Source organism: Aphelocoma coerulescens, chromosome 7, assembly GCF_041296385.1.
Source record: "Aphelocoma coerulescens isolate FSJ_1873_10779 chromosome 7, UR_Acoe_1.0, whole genome shotgun sequence".
NCBI classification, from domain to species: Eukaryota; Metazoa; Chordata; class Aves; order Passeriformes; family Corvidae; genus Aphelocoma; species Aphelocoma coerulescens.
In genome coordinates, this window is record NC_091021.1 from 31,162,015 (window position 1) to 31,187,084 (window position 25,070).

The 25,070-nt window shown below is 54.7% G+C and overlaps 1 protein-coding gene across 3 annotated transcripts; it reads left to right on the forward strand.

Annotated features, from left to right (window-relative positions):
• The first annotated feature begins 15,091 nt into the window (after positions 1–15,091).
• On the forward strand, positions 15,092–21,594 carry EN1 (engrailed homeobox 1). 3 transcript variants are annotated; one of them, XR_011152027.1, is made up of 4 exons: positions 15,092–15,801; positions 18,431–18,809; positions 19,658–20,422; positions 20,606–21,594. XR_011152027.1 is itself a non-coding variant. In XM_069021185.1 (2 exons), the coding sequence occupies exons 1-2, from the start codon at positions 15,123–15,125 to the stop codon at positions 18,745–18,747; spliced, it is 996 nt and encodes a 331-aa protein (XP_068877286.1). In that variant the 5' UTR covers positions 15,092–15,122; the 3' UTR covers positions 18,748–19,304. The 3 variants fall into 3 exon arrangements, 1 of the variants encoding a protein (XP_068877286.1); XR_011152028.1 differs by lacking the exons at positions 19,658–20,422; positions 20,606–21,594 and adding an exon at positions 19,192–19,304; XM_069021185.1 differs by lacking the exons at positions 19,658–20,422; positions 20,606–21,594 and having other exon boundaries at positions 18,431–19,304.
• Positions 21,595–25,070: the final 3,476 nt, after the last annotated feature.

Sequence of the window (25,070 nt, forward strand, 5' to 3'; positions counted from 1 at the left end):
GAGTCCACTCTGCTGGTCATGTCCCACAGAGATCCTGTCTCTGAAACCCATGGACCAAATTCTTTTTTGGTGTAAGAATTACAGAAAGAATCACTTTGATTTGATGAGTCAAAAGTTTACCCAGCATCAGACTGGGCTGACAGTTTCATTTCAGCAAACCAAGATTATTTTGGATAGCTATGAAAATGGACTGACTGGTATTCCTGCTCCCATGTATATACAGACATACCAGACAATAATCTCCTTAACAACCCACAGATGAATTCCTTAGCTTATGAATCTGCCAGAAAACACATAATTTTCCCCATCAAGGAATGCTGCTTGGCACTTCTTTAATATATCACTTACACAGCCTTCAATCAACCTAAATGATTCATCTAGCAACAGCTCTTAGGCGATGCTTTACGTGATTGAATGGTTTATCCTCACTGAAAAAGCACACACCATTCAGTCCCACGTATCAGCTATAAAAGATATTAATAACCAGGAATTACACAGATAAGAGTCATGAGGCTGACTTTAGCCTGTGTGACAGCAGCTGGCCCACTTTGAGCTCCATCAGTAAAAATCAGCCAGACTTTGCACCCGTGGGAAGAGATCAGAGGCTCGGACTCTCAACACCAACCCATGCATCATATTTTATGTTGTGTTTTACAGTTTATCAGCCTTCAGATTAAGATTTATTAGTGTTGCCTTGCTGTTTAGTGGTCATAACTCATGACATGCTTTCTTCTTAGCAGCGTCTGTGACAGAGGGACTGGTTCTCGCTGTGGACATTGCACCAAACTACAAACCCATGCAGGAAAACCACCTCAAGGAGCAATGCAGGGACAGCAGTTCTCTCTGTCCTCTTCACTGGGTGCCTCAGATCTGTAAGAGGAGACATTACCATAGCTGGTGTGGACCTGGTCACAGCCGTGGACGAAGGTATCTGTGTCCTCTTGTGGGTGTGAGAGGCTGTGTTATGGGCTTGGCCACCTCTTGGATGGAGACACTGATGATTAGCTCAAGGACAGAGCACAGCAAGCTGTCTGAGTCAGCACAGCCAGCACATTGTCCTGGGCACTTGGGAAGTCATTTTTCATCTGTGGTATCTTCTCTCCTCCAGGGCTGGATGAATTACACAAGGTTCCTTGGGCACCAGACAGGCGAAGTGGGGTTAGAGCACCATGTGATCTCTGCTACAGTTCCCAGCCCAGTGTCCTGATGTTGTGCACAGACATGGTAACTTGGCTCCTTTCCTGCTTGAAAACATTTGTTTGGATGTTCTGAGACTTTTTCAACATTGTGGCCCCCCGCCATAGGGTGTTACATGGCTTTAGATAAGAAATCTCCATAAAACTGTAAGCAATGTGTCTTCTGCAGTAAATCTTTCTTCTTAGTCAAGAGTGAAGCAGTCACACTATGTTTCCTTGTTTTGCAGTCCACCTGTTGCAAGGAAAGTGCCAAGAAAATTATACACCAGTGGGAAAGTATAGATTGCATGGATGGCTTGGACCCAGCAAGAGTCAGTGTGACTATGGGATACACATTTGAAATCACCCTCATCTATGAAGCTTTCTTTGTGCAATCAGAAGGGAATCCCTGGCTGGATGGAGACAAGCAATCTGCTGGCTCAGACACCATAGCTGTAGCTGCTATCTCCTCATGGAAAGGGAGGAGGATTAACTGGGTGTTGGACAGACAGATCCTGCTTAACGTGGCACCACAACAATCCTTGTGTGCCTGAGGCATGAGGAACAGCCTTCGTCTCCTTGCCTGAACCTGGCTGCTCCCTCCTGTGCTCTGTGGCCATGAGTGAGGAGTTGGCTGGCAGCACTGCATGTGCTCAGGGGAGCAGGGCTGCCCATGCTTGCTGGAACAAGCCACACTGGTAGACAAAATTATGGGCTTGTTGCCTAAACAAGAGATTTACAAGAAGAGATCTGCTGACACTGGGTGGTTTAAATGACCTTTCTTTATCTTCTGAATAATTACTGCTAATTCATTACTTTTGAAAAGATTTTAAAAGCCCAACAGTCCTTGTTCACTGCAGTCTGGGAGGACTGTGCTTTCACATCACCATCTGGGCAGTCAGCATGTGGATGGATGGGACCTACATGGTCATGGGGTTCAATCCTCACGATTTGCTTCCTATCACCCCTTTTCCAAAAAAGATCGTCTTTCACACCCCGGTGGGGTTTGTCCCTCCTACTTGAGCTGAGAAACTGCTCCTGGAAATCTCTGCTGCAAGGGCTGGAGAGGGCCCTTCTGCCTGCAGTATACAGGGATTCAAGCCATCCCCCATCTTCTGCCATGTGCCAACACTGCTCTTCCCCTGCTTCTCACAAAAGAGCTTTTGCTTTATATTTCTCTTTGTAGCATTGTCATCAAATGAAATAATGAAAAAAAAACACCAAAAACCCAGAAACCAAACAACACTGGGCTTCATTAGCTGCTGAGGTACCAGTTCTGGGTGCTGCTCTGGGAGAAAACACTGATCTCCTGGGGCAGCACCAGTCTGGGAGGCCTCGCACACCAGTGGCACCTCTGCAGAGATTTTCTCTCCTTCAACACTGGTGCTTACACCTGTAACCTAGACTGAGCTGTATGTGAGAGGCAGTCACACAATGTTGAAAATACACATCAAGGGCTAAAAGAAAGATAAACCTCACACAGGGTGCAAACAGCAAGCAGCCTGGGAAGCGGCTTTTGGCTGTTCAACCCTGCAGGAAGAGCAGCGTGCTGGGATGTGGAGCAGCTCAGCTGTGATAGCTGGTGAGAGCCACAAGATGTCTCTGGAAGCCAGTAGTTGGACAAAAAAACAGGCATTAATAACCCCGGGAAAGGGGCTGGGCTGTTTCCATCTGCAGTGAGTCCTGAGCCCGGGGATGTGTGCTGCTCTGAGCCTGTGCTGGGAGCAGCAGGGCAGGGACAGCCCAGCTCTCTGAAGGTCCCTCTCCACAGCAGTTTACTCCAGGTGAGAATTTGGCCCATAAGGTTGTACACATGGTACTTCTTGAACGCATGGATGAGAACTGTGGATCTGTAAATCACCGTTGGACCAAAAACTGTACTGACTTCTGAAGTCATGGGACAAACAGCAAAGAGTGCACATTGAAAACCAGATTAAAGAATAATCACAGTGCAGCAGAAAACAGTGAAATATGGGAGCAGTCCTCTCTGGAAGCCCTTCTGCCACGTGTTCTTGCACACCAGAGCAGTGTCTGCAGGGCTTTGGATCCCTTGCAGCTGATGGGATCCCAGCACAGGCTGTCTCAGCCCAGAGCAGTGACGAATAATCCCATTCTCCCTTAGGGTCCTGCTTCTGCTGCAGGTCACTTCCCAGAGAGCCAAAGGAGACACTTTCAGCTTCTGAGATGTTTCCTGTAGGCAGCGTTGGCCTGGGTTTATAACCTCCAAACCTGCCAACTCCTGTGGAGTTTCACTACCTGCACCATCACCCCTGGGGATTGATGAATACAGAAAAAATCCCACTGCGGCACACCCACAGACAGACATAATGGGAATGAACTCTCTGTCTCTGACACAGGGAAAAATCCTGTAGAACGTGACTCAGAGCTCAGCAGAATGCCTGCAGGTTCTGATCCTGCATCCATGTCAGTCACTCAGGGAACTCCTCTCCCTTTCACCAGCTCCTCTTGGCTTCCTAGTAAACAGCTAGAGAATTGCAGGGTGGAAAAGGCCCATATAAGTGTTAAGTTGTTATTAAGAAATAGGCAAAGCACAGTAACTAGTGACTCACAAAGTTTAATGCGAGAAAACAAAGCTATCCTTCAATGGACCACATAGAGAGACAGCAATTACTGTAAACTGGAAAACCTCTTTAACATCCAACTAAAAATGTGTGGCAAATAAAATCCATTGCCCACCAGGCTCAGTGATTATAAGTATCATTTGTTTTAGGATTTGTTTTCCCTCTTACAAATCTTAAGACAGTCATTTAAACTAATAATAAGCGAGTTATGGGGATAATGGGATTTTTAATGAGCTGTTTCTGGTTGGGGGTTGCCTTTACAGAAACTCACCCACTGCATTGCAAATGCCAGTATTGAGCACTGAGGGATGTGGTGAAAAGTCCATTAGTCTAAATCTGCTTTAACTGGAGGACCAAACTTTGTTCTTGTCGTGCGTTCAGGAAAACTCCCCCAGGACTGTACTATCATTACATCACTTTACTCGAGGCACATACATTTGGATAGAGCAGGATGAGAAAAATGAGATGTAGTCAATATCTCTGGCATGATTAGAAGAAAAACAACTAAAGATGATGCTGGCAAATCTTCCCCTTCATTTTACAGTGGGAACTTGGATTTGTCCTTACTAATACAATTGTGTAGTATTCAGACAATTTGAAGCTGTTATTGTGGAAGATCACTAAGATTTAGTGGGACATTTCTTGATGACATTTAGCTTGACTTCTGCCTCCTGGTTTGTCTGAGATTACTGCTTTTTTTGGTCAGAAAGTACCAATTTCCCTCCAAAACATGCTGTAACTCAGAAGCAGAAGACCTGTTCCTGAATTGCTACCCATGCAAAAAAATGCTTGCCCCAAAGGACCAAAATCCCACAGCACATTTAATTTCCTGCATTAAAAAAAAAAAAAAAGCTGTGGTCCTTCATTTGAGATCTGTGTCTCCCATGATGTCTGGGCTGAGGCCTCAGGCGACTGAAGGATGTTGTGTATCCAGCTCAAAGAACCCACCCCAACCCGCAACCACCCTTCCCACAGCCACGGCTTTGTGCAAAATGACAGAGAGGGTAAAACGGTGAATGCGAAATCTCCTGAGTGAAAAGGAATTAGTAAAACCCCATATTCATGAAATATTGAGAGCTAATTATATGTGCATCGGAAACCTCTGGGGGAAGGGAGATGGAGGCCTTTCATTAGACGGTAACTGGAACTTTTTCATCATTTGTCTAGCTCAGGAATGTAAGGCTGCTGTCTGGAGAGGGACGTGGGATTTGGCTGCAGGGCTGGGTGTGCAGGTGAAGTGCCAGGCTAGCGAGTATTCTATTGTACTCTGGCATATCTTGGAAAAGGGTCTCAGTTGTAGCAGGTCAGTGGGGCTGGGTGCTACAACATCTCGGTCCTCCCACACAACCTCTTCGCTCAGATGCACCGTGAGGAATCGTTCCCAAATAATATTTTCATCTTCTTCTCACACAGCCCCCATATGGGTCCCAAGTCCCATCCGTCACTTGAAACCTGGTCACGGTTTCTCCTAAAGGGTGGAAACCTCAGTCTACACCAGCCTGTCTCCAGAAAGTTCAATTTCCTTGCTTTTGACTTGCTCTCTGCTTTTGCAACTGAAACGAATGGCTGGTTATTGCCACTGCACCATCGACCAAATTCAAGACCAAGATCGGAACCGGTGTAGACGAGGGCAGGTTTTTGTGGTGGAGCCAGAGAGAGGCTCGCAAACGCAAACTGCCTGCTGCATGGCCGGCAGTGTGGGCAGGGGACGTGAAGTGTAAAACTGGGGAAATTCTCTCTCCAAGTTTTGCGGAGACTTTAGCCACAAGGATGCTCGCAGAAACCCATCTCAGATCTCTGCCTTCTGCCCCCGTCTCCCTGCTGCCAGACCCCCTGGCCCTCCTCCTGCAGCTGAATTTATTTTCCCCTCGTGATCTCCTGGCGATCTCGGCCACGAGGGACGCGTGTCCCTCCCCACGCAGGGCAGCAGTCTCCCTCCCGGGGAGTGCCGGGACAAGCCGCCTCCCGGCAGCGGCTCCTCCACAAGCCGCTGCTCCGGGCCGTGCCCGGGGCCCCGCTCAGCCCGGCCACCCCCGCGGAGCCCCCGCACCCGCGGAGCTGCTCGCGTTGCTCCTGCGGCGGCGGCGGCGCGCCCCGGCCCTCGGCACATAAATCAGCATTAAACCCATTCCCCCCTCTGATCCCCGGTGCCACCATCTATTACTCCCCCAGTGCGTTTTCTATCACCTTTTGTTAGAATTACACAGCCGGAAACTTAATTTACCCCGAGCTTTAAAGACAAATAAACCCCGCAGGCCGGTGGCCCAGCGATATGCCTGTTTACTCCCGCGATCCGTAGATTATTATGAATTGTTGTGATTTTCAAGCTGCTGCTGGTTTAAATACCTTCTCGGCTACCCTTCCCGGCTGGGAAAAAAAAAAAATTCCACCCACTCTTCCCGAGCAAGGGCCAAGGAGCAGGAGACCATCTCACTTGCTCTGGGCTTTATTTACTTTTGCTATTATTGTTATTATTATTATTATTGAAATTTGGAGCGAGCGAGGTTTTCAATTGCTGGAATAATTGCTTGGGAGAAAGGTTGCTTAATCTGTTCATACATTATTGACTCGGGCTCCAATATTTGGCTTGCTGCTTTTTATCGCAAGAAGATCACGTATGAGAGTCTTTTGCATAACAATTTTTAAAGAGGACACATCCTTATATCAAAAGTGGACGTGACTTGAATTTTGCCGGCGTTTGTCCCTAAAATGACCCAATTCCGGTTACTGCCACTGGGCAGCAGTAACATTGCATCGTTTCTCCAGGCAATAGACTTATTTTGCTTTACTCTCTGCCCCTTTCTCTGTCTCCCACCCCCAAGCCAACACGTACTTTTAAAGCTGATTATTTTGTCTTGCTGCATTTTAGCACTACACACACTGTTTTCTCTCCCTGGGAACGGATGAGCAGAGAGGAGCAAGCCCAGCTCGTAGGAGCCACACGGATAATTAAAGCCGAAAGTTCCCAGGCAAGACAGAAATAGTGCCTTCAACGAAATTTCGCTGTGAGCCTCCGCAGAGAGAGCCCAGCGCCAGTGTCAGCGCCTCCAACCACCTCCCCGAACATCATTTCCCCGAAGAGGATCAAAAGAGCCCCCCTCTCTCCTGCTTTTTCCAATAGAAATGGTGCTGCTCCCAGCCACACTGGTCAAGTTAGTTCCGGAACAAAGGATGACAAAAACACAAAGGATTCTCTTCCCCCTCCACCTCCCCTTTCTCTCCTTCTCAACTTTCCCGGTGCCTGCACACCGGCCCGGGGCAGGCCGGGACCCTCCCACCCGGTGTCGCCTCCCGGGTCCGGGGCCCATCTCGTAGCCACGGCCCGGACGCGGGGGTGTGAAGTGACAGAAAGGGGAGTGAAATATTGTGGAGAGGAGCATGGGTCTCGGCTCCCTCCAAAGCACTGGCAGAGAGAGCCCTGAGCTGCCTGCCGACCGGAAGGGGAGAATTGGTGACATTCATGTCCCCCGACACCAGTGCTGTCGTTTGGACCTCGGGGTAAAAAACCTATAGAACCCCAGATCTTTGCAGGAGAACCCCAGCCATCCCCGCAGGCAGGCGCTTGGAGAGGGGTGTGCACCTGAGAGACGAGGACAGGACCCCGTGAGGGACCATTCCTCCACGCCAGGAGTTGGGCAAACTTTCCACGGCGACGGACCCTTTGCTCCCGGGCAGGGGACGGGCGCGAGGTTGGCAGGAGGAGCCCCTCGGGTCGGCCTTCGGGCAGAAGGGAAACCCGCCGAGTAGTGGTGGAGGGAGGTCGTGCCCGTGTGCAACCTCTGAGCTAACAGCTACAGCCATTTGCACACGCATGTGTGCGAGGGAATATTCCCCCACACGCCCGCTGCACCCGCGTTCAGCTGCACAAATGCACCCGCAAACCCTCGCAGGCAAATACACGCGCAGAGAGTGCAGAAGGGCTGGGAGACACAGCGGGGCTGCGTGGAGCTGGACGCGGATAGCCCCTGCCCCTACAGCCATGGCAGGGCAGCGGGTGGGCGGCGTGGGCACCAGTCCCGCGTGTGCCCCTTTGTCACCCAAATATCCCGAAGTCGGTGAAGGGAAAAGCTTTACTACCGCGAAGAGGCAGCCCTGCACTCACTCGAGTTGGGAAGAGTCTCGGGGGTGCTGTTCCCAACGCGGGGCTCCGGCACCCTGGCCGGGCAGGGAGTCCCCCCTTACCCGGGCGAGGACATCCCCTCCGCCCGCCAGAGCCCCGCGGAGCCGCCCCCGACCCCCGGCCCCGGTCCCGCTGCCTCCCGCGGGGGTCGGGCGGCGAAAGTTTTCCCGACTCTTCCCTGGGCTCCACGGCTCCCGAAGCCGAGAGAGAAGCAGGGCGAGACATAGGTGGGAAGAGCGGGAGGAAATTGAAAACATATTTTAAAATGTAAACGGGTCCGAGCCAGTCCGACCGGGTGCGCCGGTGACGAGGAGCACGGCGGGACCGGGAGCGAGACCGGGACCGGCCCAGCAGAGCAGAGGCTCGTGCGGACCCCAAACCCTCCACGGAGCTTTCAGCCCCTATTGGTAACGTCTTTAGCGAAGGGACAGGGGTGTCTGTCCCGAAGTGGAGTAAAGCAGCGCTCGGAAATATCCACTGTAACTTAAACCAGATTGCCAGGGAGCAGCCGGGGCCGGAGGCAGCCGCCGGAGCTGCTCGCCGGGCGACAGGATGCCGCTGCCCTCCTCGGATCCTTCCCCGGCCAGCTAGAGAGGAACATCTCCGGGAGCTGGGACCTTTTTAAGACAGCCGATCCAGGTGACTTGTGCTGCTCGCAGCGAGGTAGGGTGGGCTGCAGATGAGGGTGGGAGGCGGGAGGGGGCTTGGGAAGCAAATGGGAAGGGGTTTGCAGCCAGGCCACTGGAAAGCAGCGAGTTTTCTTTTCTTTTCTTTTCTTTTCTTTTCTTTTCTTTTCTTTTCTTTTCTTTTTCTTTCTTTTCTTTTCTTTTCTTTTCTTTTCTTTTCTTTTCTTTTTCTTTTCTTTTCTTTTCTTTTCTTTTCTTTTCTTTTCTTTTCTTTTCTTTCTTTTCTTTCTCTCTTCTCTTCTCTTCTCTTCTCTTCTCTTCTCTTCTCTTCTCTTCTCTTCTCTTCTCTTCTCTTCTCTTCTCTTCTCTTCTCTTCTCTTCTCTTCTCTTCTCTTCTCTTCTCTTCTCTTCTCTTCTCTTCTCTTCTCTTCTCTTCTCTTCTCTTCTCTTCTCTTCTCTTCTTTTTTCTCTTTTCTTTTCTCTTTTCTTCTTTTTTCTCTTCTTTTATCTTTTCTGTTCTCTTACCTTTTCTTTTATCTTCTCTTATTTTCGCCTCTTTTATTTCCTTTTCTTTTCTCTTTGTTTTCTTTTGTTTTCTTTTCTTTTTCTCCCTCTTACTTTCTTTTCTTTCCCTGTTTTTTATGCACCTTCCTATTTTTTCTACCTTTTAAAGTTTCTCTTCTTTCTTTCTTTCTTTCTTTCTTTCTTTCTTTCTTCTGTTCTTTCTTTCTTTCTTTCTTTCTTTCTTTCTTTCTTTCTTTCTTTCTTTCTTTCTTTCTTTCTTTTCTTTCTTTCTTTCTCTTCTTTCTTTCTTTCTTTCTTTCTTTCTTTCTCTCTTTCTCTCTTCTCTCTTTCTCTACTTTTCTTCTTTCTCTTCTTTCTCTCTTCTCTTCTTTCTCCTCTTTTCTCTCTTCCTCTCTTCTTTCTCTCTTTCTTTCTCTTCTTTCTTTCTCTCTCTTCTTTCTCCTTTCTTTCTTTCTCTTCTTTTCTCTCTTTCTTTCTCTCTTTCTTTCTCTCTTTCTCTCTCTCTTTCTCTCTTCTTCTCTCTCTTTCTCTCTTCTTCTCTTTCTCTCTTTCTCTCTTTCTCTTTCTCTCTCTTTCCTCTCTTTCTCTCTTTCTCTCTTTCTCTCTTTCTTTCTCTTTCTCTCTTTCTCTCTTTCTCTCTTTTTCTCTTTCTTTTTCTCTTTCCTTCTTCCCTTCTTCCCTTCTTTCCTTCTTTCCTTCTTTCCTTCTTTCCTTCTTCCCTTCTTCCCTTCTTTCCTTCCTTCTTTCTTTCCTTCTTTCCTTCTTTCCTTCTTTCTTTCTCTTTTAATTTCCTTTTTTAAAAATTGTTCTTATTTTTGTATTTTTTGTTTGGTTCTCTCCCTTTTCCTGATCAATTATTCTTTATTTCCCTTTTTATCTTCACTTTAATTTTCCCTTTTTCTTTCCTGTTTTATCTTTTCTTTCTTTCTTCTTTTTTTTTTTTTTTTTTCCTTGTAGGAAAAGAAACAAACCAATAATACCGCTAACAATAAGAAAGATAGTTTTCTCTTCTCCCGTCAGAAACTTCTGAGGGGTGTTTTGCTCTCCGTCCCACTTGGGAGCGGGGGACAGACAATGAAGTAAATAAAATTAAATCTTTGCTACAGTTCCTCGTGACTTGAGAGCCGGGTTTGGGTGGGGGTGGTCCTGGCTGGTAATTGATTCATAACTCTACACCAGGACACCAGGGCACAACATCCCCGGCGCCCCGGGAACTTCTCGGGGGAGCGGGGCGGCCGCGCTGCCCGCCCGGGCCGGGGTGCGGGGCTGCGGCTCCGGCCGGCCGCGCCGAGCTCTCCCCGCAGCCCGGCCTTCCTCTTCATAAAAAACATCCCTTCCTCTATCCTCACTCCTCGCGTTGCTACCAGGAGAGATTTTGACTCCCAGAGATATAAACCTGTGCCTCGAAAAAAGTTTCGAGCGGAGCTGCCTCCAATACCTATTTACCAACGAATTACACCGCTATTATTGCTTTCAATGAAGACTGAATCCCCAAGCGATAATTGAATTAGTCTATTGAAGAGACTGTCAGGTACAATGACGTGGTATATCCCGCGCCTTTCCCAGGGTCTATAGGCTTTGGGGACCCGGAATGTATAGTCTGACCTTACAGCTCATAATAATAATGCTGCACTTGTAGCAGAAATCTATTCGCATTCACTTTTAACAAAACCTCTGGTCAGCCAGTCCCTGTAGGAAGGATGAAATCTATTGTATTAGAACAACTCATTTATGTCCTTCAGCAAAAGCCCCAATGAGATCTGATCTAGACGTAGAAATAGGATTACCACAGCGTATATTAACCACGTTTCTATACTTCCTCCTTCCTATAAGGGCGCCGGGAAAAAAAATGCAAAGGATTTTTGATCTAATTTTAACTTTATTTTTCTTTTCAATTTGAAAACTTCCTTCCTTTGGCGGCCTTCCTCAAAAAGAAGAAAAAAGAAGAAAAAAAAAAAAAACAAACCACCAAAAAAAAAAAAAACAACAAGTACAGCGAAATCGGAGAAATTATTTCTCCCGGTTTTCGAAGAGGCTGCGGGCGCCGCGGGCTGGCGTCGTGCGGCGGGAGCAATGCTGCCGCCCTCCGCACAGCCCGACGGCGGGCACCGGGCGTCCCAGCCCGGCTCCCCGGCTCCGCCACCCCTCGGCCGCTCTCCGCCGCCCGGACTGGATGTTCTCCCGCCCCATGCCGGGATGGCTGACCCAAGCCCCAGAGCCGAGAGCCGGTGGGGACACCAACCTGCAAGAGACTCAGACGGCACCGCGGCACTTCCGAGGGGCAGGAGAGCGGCAGGACGGCCCCGGCCCCGCAGCACTTTTGGGGGAGCCCTCGATGCCCCGGCCCCTCTGGACGCGCCGGCGGCTCCGCGGGACCGGCCCCCCCGGGACAGCAGCATGCGCAGGGCTCCGCAGGGCCGGGCCCCGCGACGGGCGCCCCGAAACCCAGCAGCACCCACAAGTTACAGAGGGAACTTTTTCGTAAGAAGGGATTTTTTTGTAAGCTTCCGTCCTTAAGCCACCGTGTATAGACATATTACCCCGATTACTGTAACTACCTGCGAGCCAGGGAGTAATATTTATCTATTTAGCTAGGAAGGGTCGCGATGGAAAAAATATTCAGCCTGGAAATATACATCGTCTTTTCCTTTAACCCCTCCTCATTCATCCAGCCGATCCCCCACCCCCTCCGTACACAAACCTACTCAATTTATAGAGAAGCTTTTACAATCCAGAACAGTTTCTAGAAGAAGGGAGGACTCCAGATGAAATAATCCCCCTCCCTACACACACACGTACACACACACACACAGACACACACACACGCACATACACACACTTCCCCCCCGCGCGTGCTCAGGAAGGCAAATTAAATAGTTAAAGGCTTCGATTTCTCTCTCTCTCCCTTTTGTTACCCAATTTTGGAACATTTAAGGATGGGTGTGTGTATTGTATTCAATAATAAAAGCTATAGGGCCGCCAGGACATTTATCATCCTATTACTGTAACAAATCCGGGCTCCCAATACATGAAAGGTAAAATGAATTACCGACGTTAAGCCGTCAATAAAGTCATTTCTGTAAATGGTGTCTCCGAAGGACTGCAGCATTATTCAACTAGCTTTATCAGCAGCTGGGAAATTACGTGAAGAAGCTCGCAGCGTGTAATATGGCCCTGCTTACTTTGATTAAGCGTCTTGCCAGGGAATAGTGACAGTGCTTTTGACCAGGTTTTATTCGCCGTCCTGTGATGAACGCCAAGCTGATCAGGCGGAATGAAGAGTAATTAAAACCTATAAATTATCTTTTGCAGCCCTTCTCAAGGCGTCTCTTGCAGGAGAGATAAGGCAGCGAGCCCCCATTTACAGCTCTGAAAGGGACCGCGGCTCACAAAGGCTACGTGGCTAAATGGGATATTGATAGTGTCCTAATTAGAATTTAATTAAGTACCCACGCTCGCTTTTGGGATAAAGATTTCAATTTTGCTAACTTAAATATAAATAAACCCAATTTCGGTGCGAGTAAATGATATGATATTGTGAATGCAGGGGGGGGTTAACATTCATTTAATTGCGGATGAAGCTCTTGATTCCTGGGCTGATTGTGTTCTGCCAGCTATTATTTTAGGGGATTATTGTGTGGCTGGAGGTAACAATTCGGTAATGTTTCTCCGGTACAGAAAATAACCGAACGTGCCTCGGAGGTGCGGGCACACACACGCCTCCCGGGCACCCGGGGAGCAGCTGACGGACACCCAGAGATGTCTCCTTCGATTCCCGGTGCCAGTCGCCTCCTGAAAGCGGAGCCACGGGCCGAGCCGCTTCCCGGGGGCTGCTCCCGAGGAGGGAAGAGCACCCAGCCGGCGCAGCACGGCGGGGCGAGGCGGGGGAGCCTCGCTGCTGCTGGCACCGCAGCGCAGCCCGCAAGGAACCGCCGAGATACAGACACACACACACACAGAGCTATAGGTGTATTTTGAGCCTGCACCCGTGCACATACAGGCTACATAGGCGGCGGCACGTGACGCGGCCCGGCCCCGCGGAGAGGCGCGGAGCGTTGCGCGGGGCCCCGCGGCCGCCCCGGACCCACCGCTACCTGGCCGCCGTTTTGGGGAGGGGGTAAATGGGGGGGTTTCGGTTACGTCAGAAAGAGAGAAGGCCCGGAATTGCCCTTCCCGCAGCCCCGGGAAACGGCCGCGGGCAGGAGAGCGGCTCCAGCCGGAGCAGGTGCCTGCGGCCGGCCGGGAAGCACCGCTGCTCCGGGCACCCAGCCCGCCCGTTCTCCGCTGCGTAAAATGTGGGGTGTCGTGGGACCCCTATCTCCAGTGCCCCTCCGTGTCAGCATCAACACTGCCTTTCCCGGCGGCGACTCGGCCCTCCGCGGCCGGGAGCGCCTGGGGCCGGGGTAGCAGGCACCGGCTGCGGCAGAGCCGCCCTCCTTGTGGCGCTTGGCTGAGGCCCCAGCAGTCCAGCAAAACCAGAACTGTGAACAGGGTATTTTTATTTATTTTCTGTAAATTAATTTTTAGACAGCTGCATCAATCCTGGAAAAGTGGCTTTTTCTTCCCAGCCCGTAAAATCCTTAAATTTCCCGTCTGCCTCAGCACACGTCCCGAAGTGCTCGTTCCCTGCCGGGCAAAAAAAACCCCCAAAACAAAACCAAACAAGAATACCATGGGGGAAAAAAAAGCAACAAACCGAAACCAAACATACAAACAAGCAAACATCAAAAAGCAGACGAAGAAACATGATACGAGTTCAGCTGTTAGCTGGAGCTGATCTGCTTCATATTCCGAAAAACCCCAAACCCAGCAAAGGAACAAACCAGAGAGAGGCTTCGGCCGTAAGACCAACTCGCCCCGGCAGTGCCTCCTGCCTTTACTGCTATTTATTGTTATTATTATTACTGTAGTTTTTTATTCCTCAAAACCAAAAAGGTTCGATTCCGGGGAGCCTTCAGCCGGCTCGCCATCTCGCCGCTCTGCCCAACGCCGCCGCGGGAGAATAGAAAACAAAAAGGAAAAAGAGGGGGAAAAAGCGCACGGATTTGGGGGAGGGGGTGTTTATTATTGCTGGGGTAACAGGAAAGCGGCCGATGCCCAATTCCCCGCCACCCGTGGGGGACACGGCGTGGCTGGAAGTTGTTGTTTACGGGGCTAGTAGGGGGTCGGGTGCCGGTTCACGCGCGTGGGCGCGGCGCGGTGCCCCCGCCCCGTCGCGGCGGAGCCGCTGCTGCCGCTGCTGCCGCCGCCCGCCCCGTCCCGCCCGGTGCCGTCCGCCCCGTCCGGTCCCCACGCGGTATTTATGGCGGCGGCCCGGCGGGCGCCCATTGGGCGCGGCGCGGGGTGTCAGCGGCGGCGGCGCCGCGCCATTGGCCGCCCCCACGTGCGGGGCCACCTCACGTGCTTCCGGTGCGAGTGAAAAAAGTGTGGCTGAGGGATTTTTTAGGGAGAGTTTGGTGCACGGACTGGCGCTGTCAGAGATTTGGCCTTTTTTTTTTTTTTTTTTAAAAAAAAGGGGGGGGAAAAAAAAAAGAATTAAAAAAAGATCCCTAAGCGGGCGCGGGCGGCACAGCACCGGGCTGGCGGGGACGGGCTCTGGCAGCCCGCGGCGTGGGCAGAGCGGAGCGTGACAGCGGGGCAGCCCGGAGCCGCCGCGGCGGCGGCAGCGGGGAGATGGGCAGATCGTGACGGGTTTTTGGGGGGAGGGTTTTTTAGGGGGGGCCGTGGTGCCGCCGCACACCTTTTTGGGTTTGATTTTTTTTTAGTTTTTTTTTTTTTTTTTTTTTTTTTTTTTTTTTGGTGGTGGAAATATAAGCTGATCGGGAGAAGGGGGAGAGAAGCCCTCGAGTATCTCTCAGGTTTTGGATCCATCCGTGAGAGGGAGAGAAAAAAAAATCTCAGCTCCAGCCCAACAAGTGGATTTTAATATTTTTCTTTTTTTCTTCTTCTTCTTCTTTTTTTCTTTTTTCCTTTTTTGTTTTTTAAATTTTTCCTCCCCCTTTTCCACCCCGCCACCCACCGTCAAAGTGGGGTGGGCGTAAAGTGGGTGGGTGGGGGGGAAAAGAGGCAGCGATCTCCGTGGCGGGGACTGAGCATGGAAGAGCCGCCGGAAGGGCACGGCCACCGAGACGCGGCGCCCGGCCCGGCGAGCAGCGGCAGCGGCAGCGATGGCGAGAGCGTGCCCGTGTCCCCCAGCCCCGCGCCCGCCTCCCCCGCCGCGCCCTGCCCCCTGCCCCTGCCCCGCCGCCGCCACCCGCCGCCCCCGCCGCCGCCCCCGCCGCCGCCGCCCCACCGCACCACCAACTTTTTCATCGACAACATCCTGAGGCCGGACTTCGGCTGCAAGAAGGAGCCGTCCGCGCCGGCCGGCGGCGGAGGAGGAGGAGGCAGCCGGGAGCGGGACGGAGACCGGGGGCAGAGCTCAGGTAGAGAAAACGTCAACCCGCTGCTGGCCCGGCCGCCCAACCCGCCCGCCCTCCTCTGCCCGGACTCGAACTGCCGTCCCGACGGCTCCGCGCCGCCGCCGCCGCCCGCCGCCGCCGCCAAAGCCAGTCCCGCCGCGGCGGCAGCGGCCGCGGCGGCGTCGGGGGCGGCCAAGCCCCCGGCCGATGGGGGCGAGACTCACCCGGCGAAGTACGGGGAGCACGGCAGCCCCGCCATCCTCCTCATGGGCTCTAATAATGGAGGACCTGTTATAAAGCCCGACTCGCAACAGCCGCTGGTGTGGCCTGCCTGGGTCTACTGCACTAGGTATTCAGACAGACCGTCCTCGGGTAAGGAACCGCGGCGCATCTGGGAGCTGTTAAATCGTGACAAGGTTCCCCCCCCACCCCCCCTTCTCCTTTCCCTCTTCCCCCCTTGGCTTTGGCTCCCGGCTTGTTGAGGACCTCGCGTGGGGAGGCGTGGGGGGAGGGCGGCCTGGGTCACCCGGGGCGAGAGGAAACGCGTCCCCCCCCACCGCCACCACCCCTCCTTCCTCCTCCGAGTCTCCCAAATTTGAATGTGACGCCGGGCCCCGATTCGGCAGCGTTTCGATGCGGAGAGCCGGCGGGAGCGACCCCTTCCCGCGCCCCCCGCCCGCCCCGCCTGCCGCAGCCCCGGGTGTTCCGCAGCGCGGCGGCGCGGGGTGAGAGCGTTGCGAGAAAAAGGCAGCGGGGTTGGCTGCTCCCTTGTTCTGAGGCTTTTCTCTCCCCCTATTTTATTTTTTTTCCTGGGTGCTGCTGGAGGAGCGCGGGGGGAAAGATCCGAGCCACATGTTGAGCGGCTGCTGGCGGTGCGGGGGGAGGAGGTAGTGTTTTCTTGGAGGCGAAGGAAAAAGGGCTTTCTAGGAAGGTGGCGGAGGGGCTGTTTACCGGGGCCTCTGCAGCGAGCCAGGCAGGCCCTTAGGCCGCGCATTGCCGCCGGAGCTGGTGCTCCCTGCTGCCGTTTGGGGCCCAGCTCCGGGGAGGGGATGTGCCTCTGCCCGAGGTCGTCCCCGTGGGAGCCGCCGGCTTGGCCCTCCCGGCCCTGTTTTGCCGCCCCTTCTACGTCTTTGCGTTCCCCAGGTGCCCCCAGGCACCCCTTTATTTATCACCGTTACTTTCCGGTTTTAATTGCCTTTTTTTTTTTTTTTTTTTGAAAGAAGCGGAGGATGAGGAGATGGGGTTCCCCCATGACACCTCCAGCCAGCAGCCAGGGATCGGCCAGCGCGGCGCGGGGCCGGGATGGGCTCCCCTCTGCCTGCCCGGGGCCGCTCCGGTGTGCGGGGAAGGAGGCGCTGCCCGACCCCGGCCCCGCTCCGCACTGCCCGGCCTGGTGCTCCCCGCCGGCCGTCAGTGCGGCCGAGCCGTCTCCATCCCCCGTTATTGACACGTCCAACGACTTCAAACTCAGAAAAGCCTCTTTGATTGACTGGGGTGATTGATAGGGTGATAGAGCTGTCAGACGGCACGGCCTCGCTCCCGGCCCGGCCGCGGGTGTTGTGCTGCCGATTCCCAGGGCCACCGTGCGCCCGGCGTTCTGCACTTGCGCCTTCATTTCCTTTCCTCCCCTTTCTTCGGGTAAAGGATCCTATCTGCATGTCCTCCCCGACACTCCCTGCTCGCTGCAACCCGGAGGGGAGAAGGGCGAGGGGAGGCTGGCTCGGCCGCTCTCTTTGTTGTGCTCGTAGCTGCCTGCCGGCCCCAACTACTTCTCCCGGTTCCGGGGACGAGCGGGCTGCGGCGGTCGGAGGCGCCGGCACCCCGCTGCAAGGTGCCGGGGCTCAGCGATTCACTCCCCTCGCCCTCCACCCCCGCCGGCCCAGCCCGGGAGGATCCCGCTGGGCCCTGTCCCTCTCCCCACCGGGCCCCGTCTTTCTCCTCGCCGACAGCCGCTGCCGAACTGGGGGGAATCCCCCCGTTCCGGGGAAAGGCTACGGCGGGAGAGGAGCTTTCGGCCTACTCGGCGGCGGGGAGGCCTTGCCTGCTTCGGCTCCGGTTGCTGCTGACGGGGGGCTGCGGGCCCGGGACCGCCCGCCGAGCCCGACAGCTGTCGGGGAATTTTCGTAGATCCCTTTCTTCACGGTTCCCTCCCCACTCCTCTTCCCCACGGCCGGGCCATGCCGGCGGGCAGAGGACCGGGGGTACCCCTCTTCGGCCAAGCGCTGTCCTCAGGATGCGCCCCGAGACCGGGTGGCTTCCCCGGCGAGCTGTATCGCACTTCAGCCGGCCCCTTTGCGGCCTGGATGTGGAGCGGCGAGGCTCTGCTTTCTGCGGGGCTTCGCGGAGGGAGCTGCAAGTGGGGCCGTAGGTCCGCGGCAAGGATCGGCCACCGGAGATCCCGGGCAACCCGGGCGGTGGTGGAGGGGCTGCGAGGTGGTGGCAGAGAAGGGTCCCCCGGGACTGGACTGGCTTTGCGGAGAGGGTCGTTGCCCCCGAGAAGGAGACCAGGGCAGCCTTTGGCCAGCCTGCTGCCGGCGGCCGCTCTCCGGTGCCTGGCAGCGGGGACCTTTGGTCCCCGCGCTGCCCGGCGGAGCCGCTGCCCGGCCGGCGGGCCCCGATCCCGGGCCATGCAGAAGGAGAGCGGCTCGGCCCAGCACGGCGGGCGGAGCGGCGCCCCGACGTGTGCCGGGGCGGGGGGCGAGCGGGGCTCCGCTGCCCTCGCCCGCGGGGCCGGCTCAGTGGGGCCCCGGGGCGGCGGGCGATGCGCGGGCGCGCTCGGCCCCGGCCTCCCCGTTCCTTCCCCATCCTTCCCTCCGCCGCGCCGCGCCGGGGCGACGGTGCCGGGGTTGTGGGGCTGAGGGGGACACACAGAACCACCACAAATTCACCCGTCGGCCATTTTTCCTCGGCCGGCGGGGCGGGGGCGGCGGTCGGGCTGTCGGGCTGTCGGTCGGTCGGCGGCGCGGCCCTGCCCAGCGGCGTGTGTGTGCCCTGCCCGCAGGCCCCCGCACCAGGAAGCTGAAGAAGAAGAAGACGGAGAAGGAGGACAAGCGGCCGCGGACGGCGTTCACGGCCGAGCAGCTGCAGCGGCTGAAGGCGGAGTTCCAGGCGAACCGGTACATCACGGAGCAGCGGCGGCAGAGCCTGGCCCAGGAGCTCAGCCTCAACGAGTCCCAGATCAAGATCTGGTTCCAGAACAAACGGGCCAAGATCAAGAAGGCGACGGGCATCAAGAACGGGCTGGCGCTGCACCTCATGGCCCAGGGACTCTACAACCACTCCACCACCACGGTGCAGGACAAAGAGGAGAGCGAGTGAGGCGGGCGGCCCTAGCCCAGCCCTGCGCCGCGGCGCCGGCCCGCCGGCCGGGAGGCGGACAGGTGCGATTTAAAAGCAGATCTATTGTCTATCCATAGTATAAGGACTTCGATTAAGAAAAAAAAAAAAATATGAACACTTAAAAAAATTATCTCTATATAGCCAAACAGCGTATGACCTTGTATATATTTAATTTCAGGTAAGAAATATGTGTAGCGATCTCTATTTGCTGGACAGTTTCTCTCTTCCCTTCTCTCTGTTTCTCCTTTCTTTTGTTCGTTTGTTCGTTTTATTTACTTTCCTTTTTTTCTTCGCCCCCCCCCCCGATGTCCGTTGCTCCTGTTTTACAGTAAATGTCGGACTTTTCTCATCTGTCGTTTGAGCTTATTTTATTTTTTTTTGTGTGTGTGAATTTCTGTCTCTTTTTTTTTTTTTTTTCCCGAGGAAAAAAAAATTCTGATCCACAGACTGCGAGACTGAACCCGCCGCTACAAGCCAAAGATTTTATTATGTTCAGAAATCTGTAGTCTGAAATAAAGTGTAGACTGTGTTCAGGATCCAGGCTGGCTGTAATTCTTTATTTTAGTGTATGGGTGTTTGTATATATATATATATATATAAAAATATAATAAATAAATGTATATATACATACACCATACGCTGTGTACATAGTGCCATTTCGGTGGCATATTTAGGTTTTTCTTTCGATAGATGCAGCAATTTTTAAACCGCTCATCCCTTGTTAAAAACCCTGAGACCTTCGATTTTTAAGAAATTATTTTAAATTTTTCTACCCTTTAAAAAAAAATTAATTCTCTTTGGCAGTTGCGGTCGTGCTTCGCCTGCCGCATCTCCCTTTTTAACCAGAAATAAAAACCACCTCATAATAATAGTGATAATATATCACCAGTTCCCGCTGAAAAATTGCCTGAAACCGTCTGGACGTTTAGAGCTCCGGGATGCGTTGGAAAGATATTTGTCTGACAGCTCCTCGTCTCGCTCCGAGAGGATCTGCTCCCACGCTGTTTCCAGCGAGGACCTCTCCCGAGGATCCGAGGATCGGACCGGAGCGATCGGCACTCGGCTCTAGGCGCTGAGCCACCGCTCCCGGCAACGCTCCCGGCGCCGGTCCCTGCCCTCCGCTCCCTGTTCTGGGGCTCGGGCTCACGTTTACCGTGTGCGTGGGACGCGCGGGGTGGCGGAGGTCCGGCGGCACGGCGGGGCTCCCGGCTGTGGCCCCCGCTCCGCTTTTCCACCCGCCCCGGTTAAAGGCGGCCGTGCCCAAGTCCCGGGTCGGCTCTCTTCGCCTCCGGCCCGGGGATACCGGCGGGCCGGGACCGGGCCGTGCCCATGGCCTTGTCCTCGAGCCGTCGAGGACCGCCGGGCCTGAGCCCACGCGGGCCTTGCGTGGGGCCCCGCCAAGCCGAGGGCTGGCGATGGAATTCCGCTCCTCACTGCCCCTGATGAAACCGGGCGCCGAGGCGGGTGGAGAGCTGCCTGTCCCCCTCGACGAGCCTGTCTGTCGGCTTTCCTTCTTTTTCTTTCTGCTCCTCTGTATCCCTGCCCTAGGCCCGCAGCCGGCGGGGCGAAGAGGACAAGCGAGCGGAGCTGAAGCCGCGGGACCCTTTCTCCTGCATCTCCCCAGAGGATGGGGCAATGCCGAGGCCGTGCCCAGGTCAGTGGGACCGGGGGGCGGAAGGGGGCAAGCAGCAGCACTCCCGGTAGGCGCAGCCTGCGGCTCCCCCCTCCTCATCCCGTCGGAGGCATTAGGGGGTTTCCGTCTATTTGAGAAGGGGAGCAGTGGGAAAGCGGGAGATGGCTTCTGCCATTTTCGTGCTTTTTAACTCTTCCTGCTTAGGGCTGTGGTTTGCTATCATCGTCCGGGAATGGAGGCACAGGCTGGGGAGCGAAGAGAGCCCCTGCCCTCCGCGCCCGCTGCTGGTGGGGCAGGACCCCTCCTACGCCTCATCCCACCCCATCCTACCCCAGCGTATCCCACCCCATCCCCGCCCAGCCCAGCCCGCCTCTGCCCGGCGAGGGCTCTTCTCTCTGCAGGCCGAGGAGCCGGGAATACTCAGAGGGCTTAAATAAATGTTGTACAGCGCCATCTAAAGTTGTGCATTTCTTTCTCCCTCTTCTATTTTTTTTTTTTTTTTTCTTTCTTTCTTTCCGATGGGATTGGAACATGAACTCAGGTCTTCCGCACTGAAGAAAATAAAGCCGTGCTTCAAGGTGCGAGCTCCACTGCTCGCGGGGAAAGCGGTCGGCGAGAGCCCGGACCGGCGGGGGCAACTGCAGAGTTCGGGGGTTGCATTCAGATTCCCCCTAAGCCCCCCTTCACTTGCTGCTGTCGGGGGGGACACAGAGAGATTGCTCCCCTACTCCCCCTCGCTCCAACTTCAGTTCAATCCTCTGCCTTTGCCATACACTCTGTCTCGCACTCCCCTGGAGCTGTACAGGCGAAAAATTGCATTTCTCCTTAAAAATCGAGTAACGGGCCGAATCTGGCCCGGACCTGCCGAGGGTAGAGGGCACCGACCCGCTTCGCTTCCCCTGTCCGCGGGAATAGGGTGATGCTCAGGCTGGCTCTCGGCGTGGGTCGAGCAGGGCTGTCGGTCCCCCCGCCGCCCCCCGTCTCGCCGACAGATCCCAGGACCCTACCTGCAGCCGGGAGCCGACTCCCTGGCGCTGGGGTGGCCCGAAGGCTTGAGGGCTCCAGAGAAGGAGGAAGATGAAGAAGGGTTTCCTCAGCCGCGGGTTGTCCAGCCAAGCTCGGATGAGCTGGACAAGTCAGGAGTAAAGCCGACGAGGGAAATATAGGGCAGATTAAAGGAAGCCTAAAGAGGATTATTTAAACAAATCAGACTTTTTAATGTAATTACGCTTTTAGGATTTCTCATGGAGAGCAGCTGAGCGGGGCATATCGATGAATCGGCGCAGGCCAGCGAGGTCCAGGTGTGTCCTCGCTGGCTCCACGAGTGACCTTGGTCCCCTGTGGGTGCCAAGGGCAAACAGACCCGCGGGGAATCCTCTCCTGCCGGCAGTCGGGCGGGGGGGGGGGGGGGGGGGGGAAGACCTTCACCCGGGGCTCAGCACCAGCCCTAGATGAGAAATGAGAGTAGAAGGTGCAACATCCTCCCCGTAGGAAAGGAACCAGGTGTGCACGGAGCGGCGGGGGGAGGCGAGGGACACGCACCGGGCCCCCGGCCGGGGAGGAAAGCTGGGGGATGGACGGACGGATGGGACTGGGGAGCCCAAGCCCCAGGAGGAGCACCTGCTAGCCCAGGCGGAAAAGCCTTGGAGGAAAAACGCTACCTTCCCCCTCCTTCCTCCGTGCCTCGGGGGTCTGTTCCCCCACACCCCGACCCTCGGGAAGCAGCCGCACTTTTGTGTGATGTGAATATCAGTCAACAACCAACAGACAACCCCCAGCACCCCGTCCCCCCTCCGCTGGTGCAAGGACGCACTGACCCTTATTTCTCCGTCCAAGGCACCCCGAGAATCGGGAACAATTGTTCCAGGCCCCCGGCCCTGGCCCGACGACCACCCCCCGGGAGGGCGCGGCCCGGCGGTCTGCTGATTTGCATATGCAAATGAGGCGCGGGGGAGGAGGGGAAGGCCACGCGTGGTCCCCCCCGTCGGTCACCTCCGGCCGGGGCTCAGATCCCGCTGCCTCCTGTCACGAAGCTTGTTCCTTTGTGCCGCCTTTCGAGGAATCAAAGCAGACACGGTTGTGACACGTAGCCCGGAGGGTCAGAGGTCAGATTTCACAATCCCAATTACAATGATTTCTAATAATGTTTATCTTGCGGGTTCCGACGGCTGGGAGCTTTACAAGAGGGCTTTGCTCCCCTCCCCTCTGCTTGGAGGGCCGTGGGTGCGGGGTCTCTCGCCTCGGCTCCGGCCGGGGGGAGATGCGCTTCCCACGGGCACGGAGCGCCCCGTCCACCTCGCCGAAGGGCGCTGGGAGCCAGACGACGGTGCCGGGGGTCGGGCCTCCGGAGTCCGGCCCCGGCCCCGGGCTCCCTCCGTACTTCCCTGCGGTGTTCGAGGCTACGACGGAATTAAGCGAGGGAATACCACAGTGGTTTACAGTGAAAATTGCCAAGCACTCACCTCTCCCTCCCCATCGGGTAAGGTCCGAGGCAGCGCTAGCAAATGACTGAGCGGAGGTAGGAGCTCTGCTCGTCGATCATTTGTCCGGAGTCGGTCGCGGCTGGGGGGGGGGGCTACAGGGACCAGCCTTGCCCCGGGCACCCTCCCACCCCCGAGGCGCTCAGCCGCGTCCGAAACCACCGGCGGAGTCCCGGGGGGAGGCGGCAGGCGGTCCCGGCGTGGAGCTCCCTCCGCGCCCGGAGAAGGTCTTGGCAGCGGGGAACACGGCCCATAGCACCTCCCAGCCACAGGGCTCCTACTTCTTGTCGGCGAAACCAGTTCGATAGAACTTTTATTTTGTCTTACAAGAAATAAACGCAGAGCGGCGGTCGGATCAAAACACAACTCAAACGGTTTCCGATTAAATCTAAAACCGTTTTGGAAAAGATTTGTCGGATGGCCAAGGGCTGAAACTTTGAGAAAAGGTAATAAATTTTGAGTAAAAAAAAAAAAAACAACTTAACTTTTCTTCTGTTGGGGAGTTGGACACGTATCACCCGAGCCCCAGCCTCGGGCTGGCTGTTGACAGAAGCGCGCAAGGTGCATCTTTATGCTCCACATCAAATGCCTTTGACACAGACTTAAAAAAGTCTATGTAAAGCAGCTAATGGTGCTCGCTCTTCCGGCTGAATAAGTCGGGGAACCAGATTTTGCTGGAGGTAGAAGTCCTTTGCTCTGAGAACTGATCTTTACTACATCAGGTGAGCAACCCTTACATTAAAAAGACTTTTCTTGTTTGTTCTTGGCCACTTGATCAGTTTGGAGATAAGAAAGATGGGAATAAAAACTTTGGTATCTGCGGCAGCAGCAGAGCCGTCGGGGAGGGCTAAGGAGGCACGGGGCTGCCGGACTCAACGCGCTGCGGGCCTTGGCCGGGGCGATGCCGGTGCCGGCGGTGCCGACGTGGCGGCTCCGCGGGGCTCGTGGGGGCGGACGCTGGGAGCAGCCCTGCTCTGCCCCCGGGGTCTGCCGCAGGGCTTGGCTCCAGCACGGGAAGGAGCCGCTGCGCCAGGGCGATGGGGGGGCGGGGGGGGGGGCACAGGCGAGCCAGGGCACTTTTTGGTGGCGTTTTTTTTTTTTTTTTTAAGGTTTTTTTTTTAGTTTTTTTTTTGTTTTTCTCATCCTCGGTTGTGCTGCTCCGCCGAGCTCGGGGATCAGCGGGGTCACGCCAGAGGTAAAGGCAGCCCCCACGCCGGACGCTGCCGGGGTACCACGGGCGCTGCTGTTCCTCGGCGCGGGTGGGGTGTGGGCAAAGGCTGTGCCTGCAGCGGGGCCGGTCCCGGTCCGTCGTGCCTCCCAGTGCCGACGGAGACGCTCCCCGCCCGCTCCCCGGCGCCTCTATCTGCGAGGACCTGCTTCCACCCGAGAAAACACCGCAGGGACCCGAGGAACGGTGGCAGTAACGGGCATTTTTATCTATCTCCTCTCCCTTTCTTTGATTGCCAGATGAAAGGGACACCCCACTTGTTACCCTGTCCCTGTCCACCGCAGGCTCCCCCCCGGCGGGGAGCCAGGCTCGGGGACCCTGTGGGGGCATTGGGTCTCTCAGGAGTCCCCTCACGCCAACAGACCTTTTAAGAAATAGGAGGTGGAGGAGTTGCACCTGCATGGCCTCGCCGGGCCCAGGAGAGGTCGGGGGAGAAGCTAAGCTTAAACCCCCAAATCTGGAGCAAATGGAGCCAATGAGGGCTGTGCTCTGGTGGGTGCCTTTGGTTATGAAAAGATTGAAGAAGGCATGGGAAATAATATTAACTTTAAGATCAGCCCCATTTTTTTTCTTCCAGAGAACAATGTGTGCCTTATCTCCCTCTGAATAAATAAATCATAATTGCCCGACAGTTACCCGTCACAATAAACTTGACCAGATCTTCCAACAATTAGTTACGCGTTCTCTCCGCTCTGGTAAAAGTCTTGTTAAATGTGATGAATGTTAAAATAAGCTACCCTTGAACGTACTTTCCAAGATCTTTATTGGAAAAGTACAAGTATTTAAACCTCTTAAGGAGACCGTAATGAAAGAGGGTGACTGGTAAAAGATAAGACTAGAGATAGCACTAGATATTCAGATACAAATGAAATACTGATTGGATCATGCCTTTTTAAAGGGGTTTGATGTATTCTTGGTGCCACTTAAAAAAACCCAAACAATTAAAACTGTACCCTTTTCC